This window comes from Pan troglodytes, chromosome 1 (assembly GCF_028858775.2).
Source record: "Pan troglodytes isolate AG18354 chromosome 1, NHGRI_mPanTro3-v2.0_pri, whole genome shotgun sequence".
NCBI classification, from domain to species: Eukaryota; Metazoa; Chordata; class Mammalia; order Primates; family Hominidae; genus Pan; species Pan troglodytes.
The window spans coordinates 111040964-111057690 of NC_072398.2; the positions used below are offsets into that span (position 1 = coordinate 111040964).

The 16727-nt window shown below is 37.9% G+C and overlaps 1 protein-coding gene and 1 long non-coding RNA gene across 38 annotated transcripts in view; one reads left to right on the top strand and one right to left on the bottom strand.

The window, feature by feature from the left end:
• The first annotated feature begins 61 nt into the window (after positions 1 to 61).
• On the top strand, positions 62 to 12104 carry LOC129137549 (uncharacterized). Its single transcript, XR_008540209.1, has 4 exons — positions 62 to 187; positions 1618 to 1722; positions 2610 to 2704; positions 10544 to 12104. It is a non-coding gene; the product is annotated as an uncharacterized LOC129137549 (long non-coding RNA).
• PTPN22 (protein tyrosine phosphatase non-receptor type 22) overlaps positions 1042 to 16727 on the bottom strand; it is a 57623-nt gene continuing 41937 nt past the window's right edge. For 28 of the 37 annotated variants that reach the window (XM_063815006.1, XM_063815002.1, XM_063815004.1 and 25 more), the window contains 4 exons: positions 16503 to 16618; positions 12375 to 12405; positions 6801 to 6878; positions 1042 to 2201 (listed from right to left, as the gene is read on the bottom strand). In XM_063815006.1, coding sequence (XP_063671076.1) covers positions 2137 to 2201; positions 6801 to 6878; positions 12375 to 12405; positions 16503 to 16618 — 290 coding nt within the window. In that variant the 3' untranslated portion in view covers positions 1042 to 2136. The remainder of the gene's footprint in view (positions 2202 to 6800; positions 6879 to 12374; positions 12406 to 16502; positions 16619 to 16727) is intronic. The other 9 variants (XM_063814898.1, XM_063814999.1, XM_063814975.1 and 6 more) reach the window with 2 other exon arrangements.

The window sequence follows — 16727 nt, forward strand, 5'->3', positions numbered from 1 at the left end:
TTTGTGAGATAAAAGAATCTTCATCCTTTTAACTTTGACGAGGGATGAAATGAAGGTGAAAAGAGGATTTAGTAATATGTAAAATAAGGGTGGTTTTGCTGTAAAAATATGATAGGGCCGCAATTCAGAAATGTTTTCAAGCATCTGGGGCATTGCTATGGTTACAACTACAGGCCTACGAAGTCAGGTGCGAGAATTGCTTGGAGTCCTGGTGAGGACGGCCCCTCCTCGCCATCCGGCCACATCCCCTCTAATGCCTGGGAATGTCCAGCATTTATTTTGAATATATCCCTACAGTTGCGAAAAATTGTAGATGGAAAACCATGTTTAAGATTTTTTATAAGTTTTTTTTTTTTCAAATCTTAAGAATAAGGTTGCATAAATTTGAAAAGTGTGCCTACCGGAGAACACACCAAAAATCATCACTGCTCACTACGGATAGTTGTTGCTGAGAAATTCATTTAGAATTTCATCCTCGCTTTAGCTTTTACCTGGGGTTCTTTTAAGTATTTATTTAGAGACGGGCGGGGCGGGGCTCGGTGTCTCAGGCCGGTAATCCCAGAGCTTTGGGAGGCCGAGGCGGGAGGATTGCATGAGGCCAGGAGTTCCAGATCTGCGTTGGTAACATAGTGAGCCTCTGTCCCTACAAAAGTATTTTTTAAATTATCTGGGTGTCGTGACACGCGCCCGTCGTCCCAGGTACTCGTGAGGCTAAGGTGGGAGGAGTGGTCGCACCACTGCACTCTGGCCTGGGTGACAGATCTAGACCCTGACTCTTAAAAAAAAGAGACAAGGTCTCGCTCTGTTGACCAGGCTGGCCTCCAACTCCTGGGCTCAAGGAATGAGTAGCTGGGTCTACAGATGCACTCATGGTGCCCTAAGTAACTCATGGTTACCTAGAATTCTTTTAGTATATTTGTTTATTGATAAAGACATTTGGAAGTAATTGATTACAATGATATATACTCAGCAGATAAAATTACTGTGGTTTGATTTCACTAGTTTCTGGAGAAGTATTACCTAAACACTACTGCAATGAAGTCAGTTTAACAACCAAAAAGTTTATTGAGTGTCTATTGGATACATTGTACTACAAGAGACAGATAATAATACTTCATTCAATTTGCCCTATTGGGCCTCCAAATGAAAAATACTGAAGAACAAATGATGTTTAAACAATACTACATGTTTCTAAAAGTTATAAATAAAGTTATTTAAATAAAAATATTTTTAATGCATTAGGGGAAGTCAGGTGGATTCTTTGTAAAAACAATTACCTGCCAATTTATTTACTACATAAAATTAGAGTTGAAATAGATTTTCTTATGGCAGATCCATATTCATATAGAAATTCATTTTAAACTAGTATTTCTGATTGGTTAGATAAAAATTGCGCATGATCTGAAAGATCCTGTATAAACATATACAATTTATATCTTTTGCTACCAAAAGATAGCTATTATATTTCATTGATTACTTTTCTAGAATTGGTAATTTAATGACTTTGGTTAAAACTTATCAGGATTTCAGTTGAATTCCTTGTTACATTCAAATAATTGTCATTATTTGCACATTTTATTCTAATAAATATAATTTCTCATTTTCTTAATATTCCAGTTTTCCACAACATTTGGGAAGATTTACAAGGTATACTCCATTTAGGCAAAAATAACTGTCAGGGAATAGTCATTGTCAAGAGCAGTTTGTATTGCAACCCACAAAGTAAGTTTTTTTTTTTAACTTTTTATAGTATATTCTGGCAATGTAGAAATTAGTTGAGATCCAAATCTTACAAACCTTTTGAAGTTTATGTTTATGTAAAAAAGTAAAAGAAAATAAAAGTAACTGGCAAAAATGAAAAATAAATCCATTCTAAAAGTGTTTCTCATATAGCATTCTCTACGTAAGCTCAAGTGACAAACTTTTATTTGCAGTTTTCAACTCAATGTAAATGATATGAAAATGCAAAACTGGCACTTATTGGCATTTTGCTTTTCTTTTAAAAGCTATTAACACATTAGCATATCTTCATATTTGATATTATGCATATAGAGCACTTATTTTAACTAGTAGTATTCTAGTAGTTTTATTTGCAGGTGTACTTGCAGCCCATATTATTATAAATCTGGAGTTTTATTAAATATTCCAAGTTGGTGGTGGATTCCTTGGTCCTTTGGGTTTTGAAAAACGGTTTGCAAAACCTGGGAACAAAAATAAAGTTGAATGAAAAGAAAGATGTTTTAAGTATAGAAATGAATACTTGGATTTTAGAGTATACTATAATATATGCAAATACATGGTCTTTTTTTAAATGTTAGGCAGCATCTTGACCAGTTTAGTAATAGATTATAAAGGGATTATAGTAATCTAAAGCTTAAATGATAACAGAATACTAATAACACTTTAAATTTGAAGAGCACTTACAAATTTAATAATGGTAATAATAGAACATAGGACCCTGGTTATATATAGGCTTTGATAATTTAGTATATAATATCATTTGTCTATGACTTTTTGTCATCCACTCCATCCCATTAAATGAAGTCAGGAAATTTTAATTTCACAAAAATATAGCACCGTTACTTATAACATTATTGTATTACATCTAGTTATACCTCTATGTCGGTCCAGAAATCCTTCAATTTACCAAGAGATTATGTTTGAAAATCTTAGAAAAAATAAACGATCCTGAAAAACTAAGTAGGTAAGTAAACATTATGATTTATCTTTCTTCTTCAAACTTGTTCCCCCTACCCCACCCCAAAGAAGGAGGATGAGAAAACTTTTCACAACTAATGAAGGCTATTTCTGGATGCTTTCAAAAGATGTGCATGTTGATGATGTTGGTTCTTTATCATTTCAGCAACATGTGACTTTATGACTTTTCTTTTTGATGGTAGTGTCTTTTTGTTTGTTTGTTTTTTGTCTGAGACAGAGTCTTGCTCTGTCGCCCAGGCTGGAGTGCAGTGGCGCGATCTCGGCCCACTGCAACTCCGCCTCCCGGGTTCAAGCGATTCTTCTGCCTCAGCCTCCTGAGTAGCTGGGATTACAGGCGCCAGCCAACATGCCTGGGTAATTTTTGTATTTTTAGTAGAGATGGGGTTTCACCCTGTTGGCCAGGCTGGTCTCAAACTCCTGACCTCAAGTGATCCACCCGCCTTGGCCTCCCAAAGTCTGGGGATTACAGGTGTGAGCCACTGAGCCAGGCCTAATGGCAGTGTATTTTTAAGTTATCTTACACTTAGCAACTTTAGGGACTTAAAGTAAGAAATGAAATGTTTGAAGTATAGGGGAATAATAAAATGAAAAACTCAAAGATATACCTAAACCTTTAATTTCATCATCATACAAATTGTATTATCTACCTTAAAAAACTGATGTAAGGATCAAATGAGATATTTGTGTAAAAAGCGAATGGGGCAGGGTGCAGTGGCTCACGCCTTTGAGTAATCCCACACTTTGGGAGGCCAAGGCAGGTGGATCGCTTGAGCCGAGGAGTTCAAGACCAGCCTGGGCAACATAGTGAAACCTTGTCTCTACAAAAAAACACAAAAAAATTAGCCGGGCATGGTGGCTTGCACCTCTGGTCCCAGATACTCAGGAGGCTGAGGTGGGCAAATCATTTGAGCCCAGGGAGGTCAAGGCTGCAGAGGGGAAAAAAAAAAAAAGAATTAAAAAACAGCATCCAGCACAATGCCTGGCACATAGTAAGTACTCAAATGTTCCTCAGGCCAGTCATGGTGGCTCAAACCTATAATCCGAGCACTTTTGGAGGTGAGTATGGAGGATAGCTTGGGGCCAGGAATTCAAGCATATGGTAACTACTCAAATGTTGCTTAAATTTCAACCCAGAAGCCAGGCATGGTGGCTCACACCTGTAATCCCAGTACTTTGGGAGGCCGAGGTGAGTGGATCACCTGAGGTCAGGAGTTCAAGACCAGCCTGGCCAACATGATGAAACCCTGTCTCTACTAAAAATACAAAAATTAGCTGGGCATGGTGGTGGGTGCCTGTAATGCCAGCTACAGGGGAGGCTGAGGCAGGAGAATCGCTTGAACCCAGGAGGCCGAGGTTACAGTGAGCTGAGATCGTGCCACTGCACTCCAGCCTGGGTGACAGAGCAAGACTCCATCTCAATTTAAAAAAGAAAAAATTACCTAGAAAACTATGCCAGAACTGGAAGAGAAGGAGAGTAGGGAAGGGGAAAGAAGATTCAAGAAAAAAAAGCACATTCAAATTTGTTAATGGTGATGATAAAAAAAAATTGGTGGAGGGGACACACAGCCTAGTTGATGTACATTTTACTCTTCCGAGTGGCAAGAAAGAAGATGGAAGGAATACTTTTGGTTAAATAGTTTCACACACAATAGTCAGAATCATCCTGTCAGTACAGATCACTTGATTGTAACCCAAGTGGACTAGGAATAGAGATAAGGACATATGTTAGTATTGAGTACCTAAAATTTTAGGAATGCATATATTTGATCTTTTTCACTGGTCAATTCTCAGTAGCTTAAAACAGTTTCGAGCTACCTTTTTTTGCATGTGGGCCAATTCAGGGAAAATAAACCTGAATCATAAATTTTTTCATTCAGATTTAAGTACTTTTTTGAATAACATGCACTTAAATTGATATTGCCTTAAAAAAGTAAGTGCTGATTTTTGGGGTTTTTTTTTCCAAGACAGAGTCTTGCACTGTCGCCCAGGCTAGAGTGCAGTGGCATGATCACGGCTCACTGCAGCCTCAACCTCCTGGGCTCAAGTGATCCTCCCACCTCAGCCTCCTGAGTAGCTGGGACTACAGGCACATGCCACCATGCCTGGCTAGTTCTAAAAAAAAAAACATTTTTTTGTAGAGACAGAGTCTCACTGTGTTGCTTAGGCTGGTCTCAAACTCCTGGCCCCAAGTAATCCTCCCTCCTCAGCCTCCCAAAGTGCTGGAATTACAGGCATGAAAATGCTGCTTTTTAAGTAGGTAAAATGTTCAAATCTAGGCATATTTGAGAGGAAGCAACATGGAGGCAGCTCTCTAATATTTTATCCTCATATTAGATTATGTAGACTGTTGTTAAGCTAGGTAGGCCTAGAGTACTCAAGTTGTATCACTGATTTAGAGTAAAGAAGGAAGCAGAGAACATTTATGTTCCAGGTAAAGTTGGGAGCTTTTTTCTTTTTCTTTTTTCCTTTTTTTTTTTTAAATGAGATGGTCTTGCTATGTTGCCCAGACTGGTCTTCAACTCCTGGGCTCAAGGGACCCTCCCACCTCAACCTCCCAAAGTGCTGGGATTATAGGCATGAACCACCTGGCTTGCTTTTTTCATAGTTTTTACAATATTCTGTGTGAATGTTTTAGCTAAATGATCTCATATAAATCATAACTTATTTTTTAAATTATAACTTTTTTTTTGAGATGGAGTCTCGCTCTGTCGCCGGGATGGAGTGCAGTGGCGCAATCTCAGCTCACTGCAACCTCCGACTCCCTGGTTCAAGCGATTCTCCTGCCTCTGCCTCCTGAGTATCTGGGATTAGAGGCATGTACCACCATGCCCAGCTAATTTTTGTATTTTTAGTAGAGACAGGGTTTCACCATGTTGGCCAAGATGGTCTCGATCTCTTGACCTCATGATCCGCCCGCCTCAGCCTCCAAAAGTGCTGGGATTACAGATGTGAGCCACCCCTCCCAGCCTAAATTATAACTTTTTAAACCTCAGAGTTAATGAAATCCAAACAAAATTTTATGGCAAAAAAGACAGATCCAGAAATTTTAGTTAAACATTTTGTGAAGATGACACAGGGACTCTTAACTTAGGCGTGGCAGAGATTGCTCCCCATCCACCAATATCTTCTTTGCTTCTTCCTCAAATAGAATTGTATGTAGGCAATTTTGTCTGTCTGCCCAGCAATATTACATTTCCCAGTCTCTTTTGCAATTTAGTTATAGCACATGTCTAAGTTCTCTTCAAGGGAATATGAGCTGATATGATCTGGCCATTTCCAGGCCAGTGCCTTTGAAGACCAGAAGAGTAAGAAGAGGAGGCCACACCTCCACTTTTTCCTCTTTTCTTGCCACCTACAGTCTGCATGTGGCGGCAACCTAATTTTGATTGTGTAAGTAAGGACAATACCATTAAGTGGCAGTTCTCAAAGTGTGATTCAGGGACTCCTGGAGGCCTCACACTCTTTCAAGGGGATTGGTTAATAATAATTTTTAGTAGTAATAGCCTACCACTAATTGCTATTCTTACAAAAAATTATACCTGATACTACTTTAAATAGTACATAAATATGTATCACATAGGACAATAGAATGCTTTGAAGCATATAAAATTATTGTTTTAAGTTTATAGCTTATACTTAGGAGCAATTGGGTAAGCAAACCTTAAAACCGTCAGAATTGTGCTTCATTTCCTACTATTGAATTAGTTATATAAGATTAAATAGTGGCAACTGCTGTTCTTTTTATCATACTTCTATGTTTTTTGTAAATTTGCTTTAGATATGAACCAGAATATCACAGCATCTCAATTTCTCCATTTGGATAGTCATATTTATTTACTACATGCCAACACAATAATTTGGTTACCTAGCTTTATTTTCCACATATACTAGATAATTTAGTTCTGTGTGAGATGTTAAGAGGTAGTTAAGGTTAAAAATAAAAAGATAAATTGCATGGAAAAGAATATAAACATAAGGACCTATACATGCAACCTAAAATCATATTTAAAGTTGAATCAGTTATACTGTAAATGAGTAATTTAAGTAATTTTTTTAACTCTTCAGTAAAATAACACACATACCAAAATTCAGAAATGAGCTGGAGTTATTTGACTGAACAGATTCTGCAGGCTTGTTTGGTGGGCAAGAATTACAGATACCTAGAATCAAAAGAAAAAAATATAAGGGAAAGACTAAAGACAGACTCAGATGACTGTTGATCAGATCACATATAATTGTTAAGAGTAATTAATAATCCCAAATAAACATATCACTGTCAAATGTTAACAAAATGTAGGTGCTTACAAATGGGTTGACACTATAATATTCTCATTTGTATTTTTGGTTTTTTCTTAAAAGGTTTCTTTTCTTTGCAAACAGATTGTATAGTAAAGCCCAACACTAAAGAAAATTGCTAAAGAAATAAGATCCAATATATCATGAATCAGCATTTTTTTGATTTTTTTTTTTTTTTGAAATTCACATTTTGGCTTTGGACTTCATATTACTTTTTCCTCTGACCACTCTTAGTACATTTTTACATCATTTCTTCTCCACAATAATTCATCCATGACAAGTCTTTTATTTGTATTATATAATCCTCTACCCTGGAATCTCTTTTTTTATTCCACTTTCCAGCCTGATTTTTTTCTAATTATAAGTGATTCTAATTTAGGCCCATAACCGGGCACGGTGACTCACACCTGTAATCCCAGTACTTTGGGAGGCTGAGGCAGGCAGATAACTTGAGGCCAGGAGTACGAGACCAGCCTGTCCAACATGGTGAAACCCCGTCTCTACTAAAAATACAAAAAAAAATTAGCGAGGCATGGTGTTGCAAATCTGTAATCCCAGCTACTTGGGAGGCTGAGGCACAAAAATTGATCCAACCTGGGAGGCAGAGGGATGAGGTGAGCCCAGATTGCGCCACTGCACTCCAGACTGGGTGACAGAGCAAGACCCTGTCTCAAAAAAACATAATAATAATTATTATTATTTAGGCCAATAATCTCCCAAAAGCATTGTTATGCTGCTTTGTTTTGCTATTTTAGTTACTTATAGGTATAAGTTAACTTATAAGTCACTCATAGGTCATATATGTACATTGATATATTCATGTATCAGTTTCTGCAGTTTTGAAAACAGTCCCTTAAAAACTTTGTCCACATTTTGCACGTTCTCTGTCTTGGCAATGGAAAAAGATAATTTCAGGTTTGTATAAACTTTCTAACAAATTGCATATAAATGGGAAGATATTAAGTGTTTTTGTGTTGTTTTCAACATTTTCAGAATGCACTGTGTGAACTGCATATGCATATTAGGTATGCATATTTGCACATGCATACGTAATACTAGGATTCTAGAAACACCTTCCTTTTCGAGGAGGTACCTGAGTATGAATCACTAGACTACATACTGAATTTCAATCAGATCTAATTAAGATACATATTTATTTTATACTTACTATATTACTATAGTAAGTATAATTATTATACTTAATATATTAAAATACTTAATATAAAGTATAAGTATAAAATACTATTCATATTTAAATACTATGTGCTAAGCATTGCTGTAGGCACTGAAGATAGAGACATTAATAGAAAGTAGTAAAGGTGAGGAAGTTCAGGAGATATCAGTAATCTGTATACTGCATAGGAGCTGAAAGTTATATACATCCTTCAGAAAGAAAACAAAATTGTCTCAAAGGAGAATATTTTTTTTTTACAAAGGAGGCACAGATTCCACACATATATATCAGAGGAAACTGCTATTTTGTTATTTTGGCTCATCATGGATTTTTTTGTTTTTTTTGTTTTGTTTGTTTGTTTTGGGTTTTTTTTTGAGACAGTCTCACTCTGTCGCCCAGGCTGGAGTGCAATGGCACAATCTCGGCTCACCACAACCACCGCCTCCCGGGTTCAAGCGATTCTCCTGCCTCAGCCTCCCGAGGACCTGGGACTACAGGTGTATGCCAACACGCCCGGGTAAATTTTTTGTATTTTTAGTAGAGGTGGGATTTCACCATGTTGGCCAGGCTGGTCTCAAACTCCTGACCTCGTGATCTGCCTGCCTTGGCCTCCCAAAGCGCTGGGAATACAGGCATGAGCCACTGCACCTGGCCTATCATGGATATATTTATGCTGCCTGCCTAAACTTCATTCCCTCTTCTGATAATAGAACTTGAATTTTCCTTTAGGAAACTACCCCTCCCCAGTTTTCAGTTCCCGTGCTTCCATTAGAGCTGATTGTACCTTTAGATTAAGGAAATGACCTATAACTAGGGCTGATTTTCAGTTGGTATATTGGCATGGTCACACCAGATGTATAGGTCTGACCTCATTCCTGATTGGACAGTGTCCACATGTAATAAGTGTTAAATATTAGGGCATGACACTATCCTGCCTAATCAGAACATTGACTATAATTGGTTCAGGGATGGGCAAATGAACCAAATCAAGACAATCAGACCCAGTTGGCACTAGTCATCACAGTGTGGCTTGAAAACCAATAAAGAGTTATTTTTTTTCCATCATAAGCCTGAACTCACATGATAAAAACCTGCCTGTGAATGAGTTAACACAGAGTGAGACTAACCTGAGAGACATGAAATGAGAATTTAGGTTCTGATTACATCATTTGGACCATTGTTACAAGCCAGTAAATTCCCCTTTTCTGCTGAAGTCAGCTTAAGTTAGGTTTTCTGTCACTTGTAACTAAAGGATTTCTGAGCAATTAAAGTTTCCCACCAACAGTTGACAGCTTCCACTCTTGTCACTCTATAATTCATTCTGTATGTAGCAGCCAGTGTGATCGTTTTATACTTTTCTGTGAAGCATGTTTAAAAATAAATAGGAAACAGAGCATGTAACATCTCTGCCTAAAACCCTCTTATGGATTCCCATTACACTTAGAATAAACTAAACTACTTACCATGCATGACCCATAAAAATCTAACTGCTCCTCCCTGATCTTTCCAGCTTCGCCTTACTCCTGTCTCCTCTTTACTTACTACCCTGCATCTAAGATGGCTTCCCTTTGAGTTTCTACAATACACCGAAATCTCCTACCTCAGAGATTTTGTTCCCTCTATCTGAAATACTCTTCTCTGGACCCTTTGGCTGGCTGGCTGCTCCTTCATGTTTTGGGTTCAGTTGTCACTTCCTTAAAAAGGGTTTCTTGGGCCGGGCACAGTGGCTCACGCCTGTAATCCCAGCACTTTGGGAGGCCGAGGTGGGTGGATCATAAGGTCAGGAGATCAAGACCATCCTGGCCAACACGGTGAAACCTTGTCTCTACTAAAAATACAAAAATTAGCTGGGCATAGTGGTGTGCGCCTGTCATCCCAGCACTTGGGAGGCTGAGGCAGGAGAATCACTTGAACCTGGGAGGGGGAGGTTGCAGTGAGCCGAGATCGCGTCATTGCACTCCAGCCTGGGCGACAGAGCTAGACTCCGTCTCAAAAAAAGGGGGGGCTTTCTTGGACTACTCATTCTAAAGTGGATCCCCTTTGTTATCCTCTCATAGTTACCCTTTTGTTTTCCTTCATAGCATTTATCATGTGTTATTAAGTATATATTTGTGAATATGGTCAACCAAATTTTGTTTAATGTTGTTTGTTTAATGTTGGAATCCCTCACCAAACTTACATTCCACAAAGGCAGAGCCCATATCTGTTCTGTTCACCATCATATACCAAGTGCCTTACAGAATGTCTGGAACATAGTAGACACTCAACAAATATTCATTGAATGAATGAATGAATGACACTAGGCTTAGATACTAGCTTAAAATAACAGAAGAAGAATCCTAATTTCATTAAAAGTAGGACCAGCTTTACAGACCAGTGGGAGATCCAGGCTACAGGGAGAACACATGGAATTCCAGAATCATGAACCATCTGGAAGGGGCTGAGGACACATATGAAGTACAGTCTAAAGCTTCAGGATCAATTTTGGGAGCCAGATGTTCTTCATTTAACGGCAAAAGACCAGAGGATCAAGGTAACTGAAAAATACAGCACAGCCCAGATCCAGAGAATGAACTGGGAGCTCTTACTTAGAAATAAGACTCAATCTCTGAAAGTTCCACTATACCTTCAAAGCTGTGCCAACCTAAATCTACCTGAAGTTTCTGTTTCTTTATTTGATATTCTAGGCAGAGTTAGAGCTAGAGAAAGAAAACTGTTTTCTGAGTTAGGTGGATCAAACCAATCTTTGGTTAACCATTTAAGTCACTCATTTCTTTGCACTTGGCTGTTTTATTTCCCCTGTTTCCTACCATAATTTCCATTTGAAATGTTTAAATTCTCTTTTGACTCTTTTTAGGAGAAAAGGTATGTTTTCCAACTATACTTCAGCCATCATGAGTTGGTGTCAGAGATCAGCTATAATGGCAGTGACAGCAAACTAGCTCAAGAACCTGGAGCTTTTGGGTAGGGAGATAGAATGAAAACCCAAAAGGAAACCTTCTTTCTTAGACTATACCTTAAATCAGATTTTCTCAGTGCTTTTTGTCTCTCCCTATAGTACCAGTTTAATGTCAAATAACTGCTCTTTCACTGATTAACCAAATGTATCAAAAATTTTTTTAAGATTGTCACCATGGTTCTTTTTTTTTTTTTTTTTTTTTTTTTTTGAGACGGAGTCTCGCTCTGTTGCCCAGACTGGAGTGCAGTGGCGCAATCTTGGCTCACCGCAACCTCCGCATCCCGAGTTCAAGCAATCCTCCTGCCCCAGCCTTCCGAGTAGCTGGGACTACAGGCGCATGCCACCACACCCGGCTAATTTTTGTAGTTTTAGTAGAGACGGGGTTACACTATGTTAGCCAGGCTGGTCTCAAACTGCTGACCTTGTGATCCACCTGCCTCGGCTTCCCAAAGTGCTGGGATTATAGGCATGAGCCACCACGCCCGGCCATCACCATGGTTTTTATATTTTTTATTTGTAAATAAGATTTCTAAGATAATTTTCCACAGTTTCAGGACTCAATGGATTTTATTTTCATTACAATATAGCAAAAATAGTAAGCAACAGACTTTTATTGCTAATAATACTTAGTAAAAATGGAAATGTGTCAATGCTTTGCTTATTTCATGAAGTCAACACATTTGTTCACAATATGCTTTGCTGTGACTATTTTCAAAGAAAATACATCTGAGGTTAGACTGCTGGAAATTTTAAATAATCCAATTGTATGACAGCATCTTAGGATGGGTAGAAAGTACCAAACATTGGCCGGGTGCAGTGGCTTATGCCTGTAATCCCAGCACTTTGGGAGGCCAAGGCAGGAGGATCACTTGAGCCCAGGAGTTCGAGACCAACCTGGGCAATATGGTGAAACCCCATCTCTGCTATTAAAATAAATTTTAAAAATATATTTAAAAATTTTTTAATGCCATTGTACTAATTATTATTCTTGTGTATTAAACAGAAGACTTCTCATCGCCTACTCCCTGCCCAATATTAGTATTGTGAAGCCTAGCAAAAAAAAAAAAAAAAAAAGGAGGCCTATGGGTGATTGTTCTGATTCATAGGACCCTATGGAGGCTCTGTTTAGGAATAATATTGTTAATCTTTTCACAATATTGGTTGGTTATATAAAGAAAAATTACAAAATTGAGAAAACGATATTTTTAAACATAAGTACCAACTTACTCTTTTTCATGTTTCGCAAAATTTTCAAACTCTACAAAAGAAAGGAAAAATGTTAGTTTTTTTTCCTGTGAAACTTGAAATACTTTAATCAAATAGAAATATAGACTTAAGTGAAAAGAATTTAATTTCCTTAAAAATAGCCATGAAAATGTACAAAGTTGTTTTTCCATCTTGCCATTTTTAATTCAGTGCACAACCTCTACTTGATTTTATCTTGCTATTTATATCACCCATGCAAGTATCACACTATATATTTTGAAATAATAGTATCAGAGGCTGAGCACAGTGGCTCACACCTGTAATCCCGGCACTTTGAGAGGCCAAGGCAGGAGGATTGTTTGAGCTCAGGAGTTCAGGACCATCTTAGGCAACATAGCAAGACCCCTGTCCCTACAAAAAGTAAAAAAAAAAATATTAGCTGAGTGTGGTAGCAGCTACTGGGGAGGCTGAGGCGGGAGGTCTGCTTGATCTCAGGAGTTCAAGGCTACAGTGAGCTCTGATCCCACCACTGCATTCCAGCCTGGGCGACAGAGTGAGAACATGTCTTTTAAAAAAGATTAATAAATGTTGTTGTTGTTGTTGTTGTTGTTGTTGTTGTTGTTATGGAGTCTCGCTGTGTCGCCCAGGCTAGAGTGCAGTGGCGTGATCTCAGCTCACTGCAACCTCTGCCTCCCGGGTTCAAGCGATCCTTCTGCCTCAGCCTCCTGAGTAGCTGGGACTACAGGCGCCTGCTACCATGCCTGGCTAATTTTTTGTATTTTTAGTAGAGACAGGGTTTCACCATATTGGCCAGGCTGGTCTCAAACTCCTGACCTTGTGACCTACCTGCCTTGGCCTTCCAAAGTGCTGGGATTACAGGCGTGAGCCACCGTGCCCAGCCAATAAATTTTTTTTTAATTATGCTATCAGAATATTGACGGGGAGCAGTGGAGTGCTGGCAAGGTGGCTCATGCCTGTAATTCCAGCACTTTGGGAGGCTCAAGTGGGAGGTTCCCTTGAGGCCAGGGAGTTCAAGACCAGACTGGGCAACATGGCGAGACCCCATCCCTACCAAAAATTTTAAAAAGCCAGGCATGGTGGTGCAGACCTGTGTTCCCAGCCACTCGAAAGGCTGATGCAGGAGGATCACTTGAGTCCAGGAGGTCAAGGCTGCAGTCAGCCATATTTATGCCACTGCACTCTAGCGTGGGCAACAGAGCAAGACCCTGTCTAAAAAAGAAAGAAAGAGAAAGAGAGAGACAGAGGAAGGGAAGTGAAGGGAGAAGGGGAAGGGAAGGGAAGGGAAGGGAAGGGAAGGGAAGGGACTCAGAGGGGTAGAGGGGATGAAATTCCCACTTCCCTCCTTTATTAGGACCATTTCAGAATCCACAATGGCTTCTGAATATATCCATGATACACAGCCATTTCCATTCTAGCCAAGAATTTTTGCCAGTCATATTCTGTATTCAATTTACTAAGGCCACCTTCCAAACTGTTAGCCATACTTCCTTCCTCCACTTTTATGGTGGAGTCTCTAATTTATCTCTTCAAGGAACCTACCCAAATTTCTTCTTTACTCCACATTTCTTCAGCATGTATGTTTTTAATCTGCTTCATGGCATTTTATTCTTCTTGATAATTTTCATGTTTCTCAAAGGTGTTCTGTTCCAGCAGATTAACTATACTATTTTCAAGGGCAAATAGTTATCCTTTATGACATTTCTGTTTTCCTAACACCTAACAGAAATGTGCTCTTCCATGGAATAGATACTTAATAAATTATTTATTTGTAACATTTTTAGTTATTTTTTTAAAAATAGATGATTTATTTACAAGTCAGGAAATCCTAGTAAAAATGCTCCCATCCTTGTCTTCAATCTACTACTCAGTTTCTAATGCTCCTCCTGTAGATAACCACTGTTAGTTTTTTATCCTCTGTTGTTAGTATCCTTCCAGCATTACTTATGAATATATAAGTAAATACACATATGTATCATATTCCTTTTTTTAAGTAAAAGTTAATAAATTATATATAAATATATTGAGAAAGTCCTAATTCTTTTTTAGCTGCACAGTATTCCATTTGTATGGATATAACATGATTTATGATTTATTTAATCAGTTCCCCTAACAATTAACACTATTAATTATGTTGTTTCCAGTAATCTGCTCTTACAGATAATGCTGCAATGAATACTTGGTATACATGTCATTTCATGTGTATGCAAGCATATTTGTAGGATAAATTTCACTTCTAGTGGCTCACACCTGTAATCCCAGCACTTTGGGAGGCCAAGGCAGGAGGCTCGCTTGAGTCTAGAAGTTGGCAACATAGGGAGACCCCATCGTAGACAACATAGCAAGACCCCATCTCTAATTTAAAAAAAAATTGTAAAAAGAAGTTGTACCACTTGACATTCTCACCAACAACATTGAGTGTGCTTATTTCCCCATAGCCTCCCTAACAGAGAGTGTAATCAAACTTTTGGAATTTACCATTCTGATGGATGAAAAGCAATATGTCACTGTGGTTTTAATTTGTAATTTTTTCATTATGAATGAAATTGAACATATCAAATATATAAAGGGCATACCATGCTCATTTATTTTCTTCAAACCATCTGATCACCTATTTTTGCCCATTTTTATTTGGGGGTTATTATTTTCTATGAATTTCTAACAGTTCTTTATCTATTAGAGTAATAACCCCTTTGGCTGTGGTGCCAGTTGCAGATTTTTTTTCCTCCAATTTGTTCTTTGTCTTTTGATTTTTAAGGTGATTGTTTTACCATGCATACATTTTCTCTTTTATTTAGCTGAATTTATCTATCTCTTTTCTTATGGCCTCCGGATTTTGAGTAAGTTATAAAGGTCATTCACACTCCCAGGTTGTAAAAGACTCTTTCCAAGTTTCTTTAGGTCTTCTATGGATTGAGGTTTTTGTTTTTGTTTTTTTAACATTTTAATCATTTAGCCACTTAGAATTTATCCTGGTATAGATGTAAGGAATAGACCCTGCTTTTTTTCAGGTGGTTATTTGATCCAACAACAGTTATTAAACCATCCATCTTTATCCCCTGATTTTGAGATACCACCTTCATTGTATACTAAATTTCTACATATATTTGGATCTATTTCAGAACTTTCCCTTTTACTCTGCTCGTATATGTTTCTTTTTATACACTAATATGCCATTTTATATTTATATTTAAATTTTTGAGATGACGTCTCACTCTGTCACCCAGGCTGGAGTACAGTGGCATAATCTCTGCAGTCTCCACCTTCCAGGCTCGACCAATCCTCCCACCTCAGCCTCCTGAGTAGCTGGGACTGCAGGCACACAGCACCATGCCCGGCTAATTTTTTGTATTTTTGGTAGAGACGGGGTTTTGCCATGTTGCCCAGGCTGGTCTCGAATCCTGAGCTCAAGTGATCTGCCCGCCTTGGCCTCCCAAAGGCTGGGATTACAGGCATGAGCCACCATGCTGGGCCTATCATGCCATTTTAATTGAGGCTTTGCCATATTCGAATATCTGCTAAGGTGACTCTCTTTCATTGTTTTTCTTTTTATTTATTTTTATTTTTAAAAATTATTTTAGAAAGACATTTATCTAAACTATTTTTATTTATTATTTATTTGCAGGTTTCTGACTAGTCCTGCTTCCCCCTACTCCCATGTGAACTTTGAATTCAGTTTATCTAGTTCCAGAAATAAACAAGTTGGTAGTTTCCTTGGGCATCTTTTACATTTATAAATCAACCTTAGGGAGAAGTGGATTTTTTTTTTCTTCATTTATTTTTATTTTTATTTTTTAATTTTTATTTTAGGTTCAGGGGTATGTGTGCCAGTTTGTTATGTAGGTAAACTGTGTGTCACAAGGGTTTGCTGTACAGATAATTTTGTCACCCAGGTAATAAGCATAGTACCCAATAGGTATTTTTTCTGGTCCTCTCCCTCTGACAAATGCCTCTTTAAGTTGTATTTTTTCTTCTTTTTCGTTTCCTTCTATTAATTTTGACTGTTATAATATCAACAATTAGTTTTAATAAAGATATTTAATCTAATTTTCCATCTTAATTCTGGGGAGGGGGAAACTTTCAGTAAGGGAAAGTTTCTGGCATGTTTCCTAAAACTCTTATCTTCTTTACCTTACTCCTTGTGAAACTTTTTCCAGGAGTCTTCAGTGTCTGTTTTGAAGATGTTGAATTTTCCATGGTGTCAGGATAGCTAGTAGAATATGTTTCTATAGATTGGGCCTGCATACCTTAAAAAAAAAAAAGGAGAAAAACATGTTCCATTGCATACCTTCTTAAGCCTTCATGTTACATATAATAAATTGTTAGCTTGGCTTTTTTAGGCATTATTTTGACTAT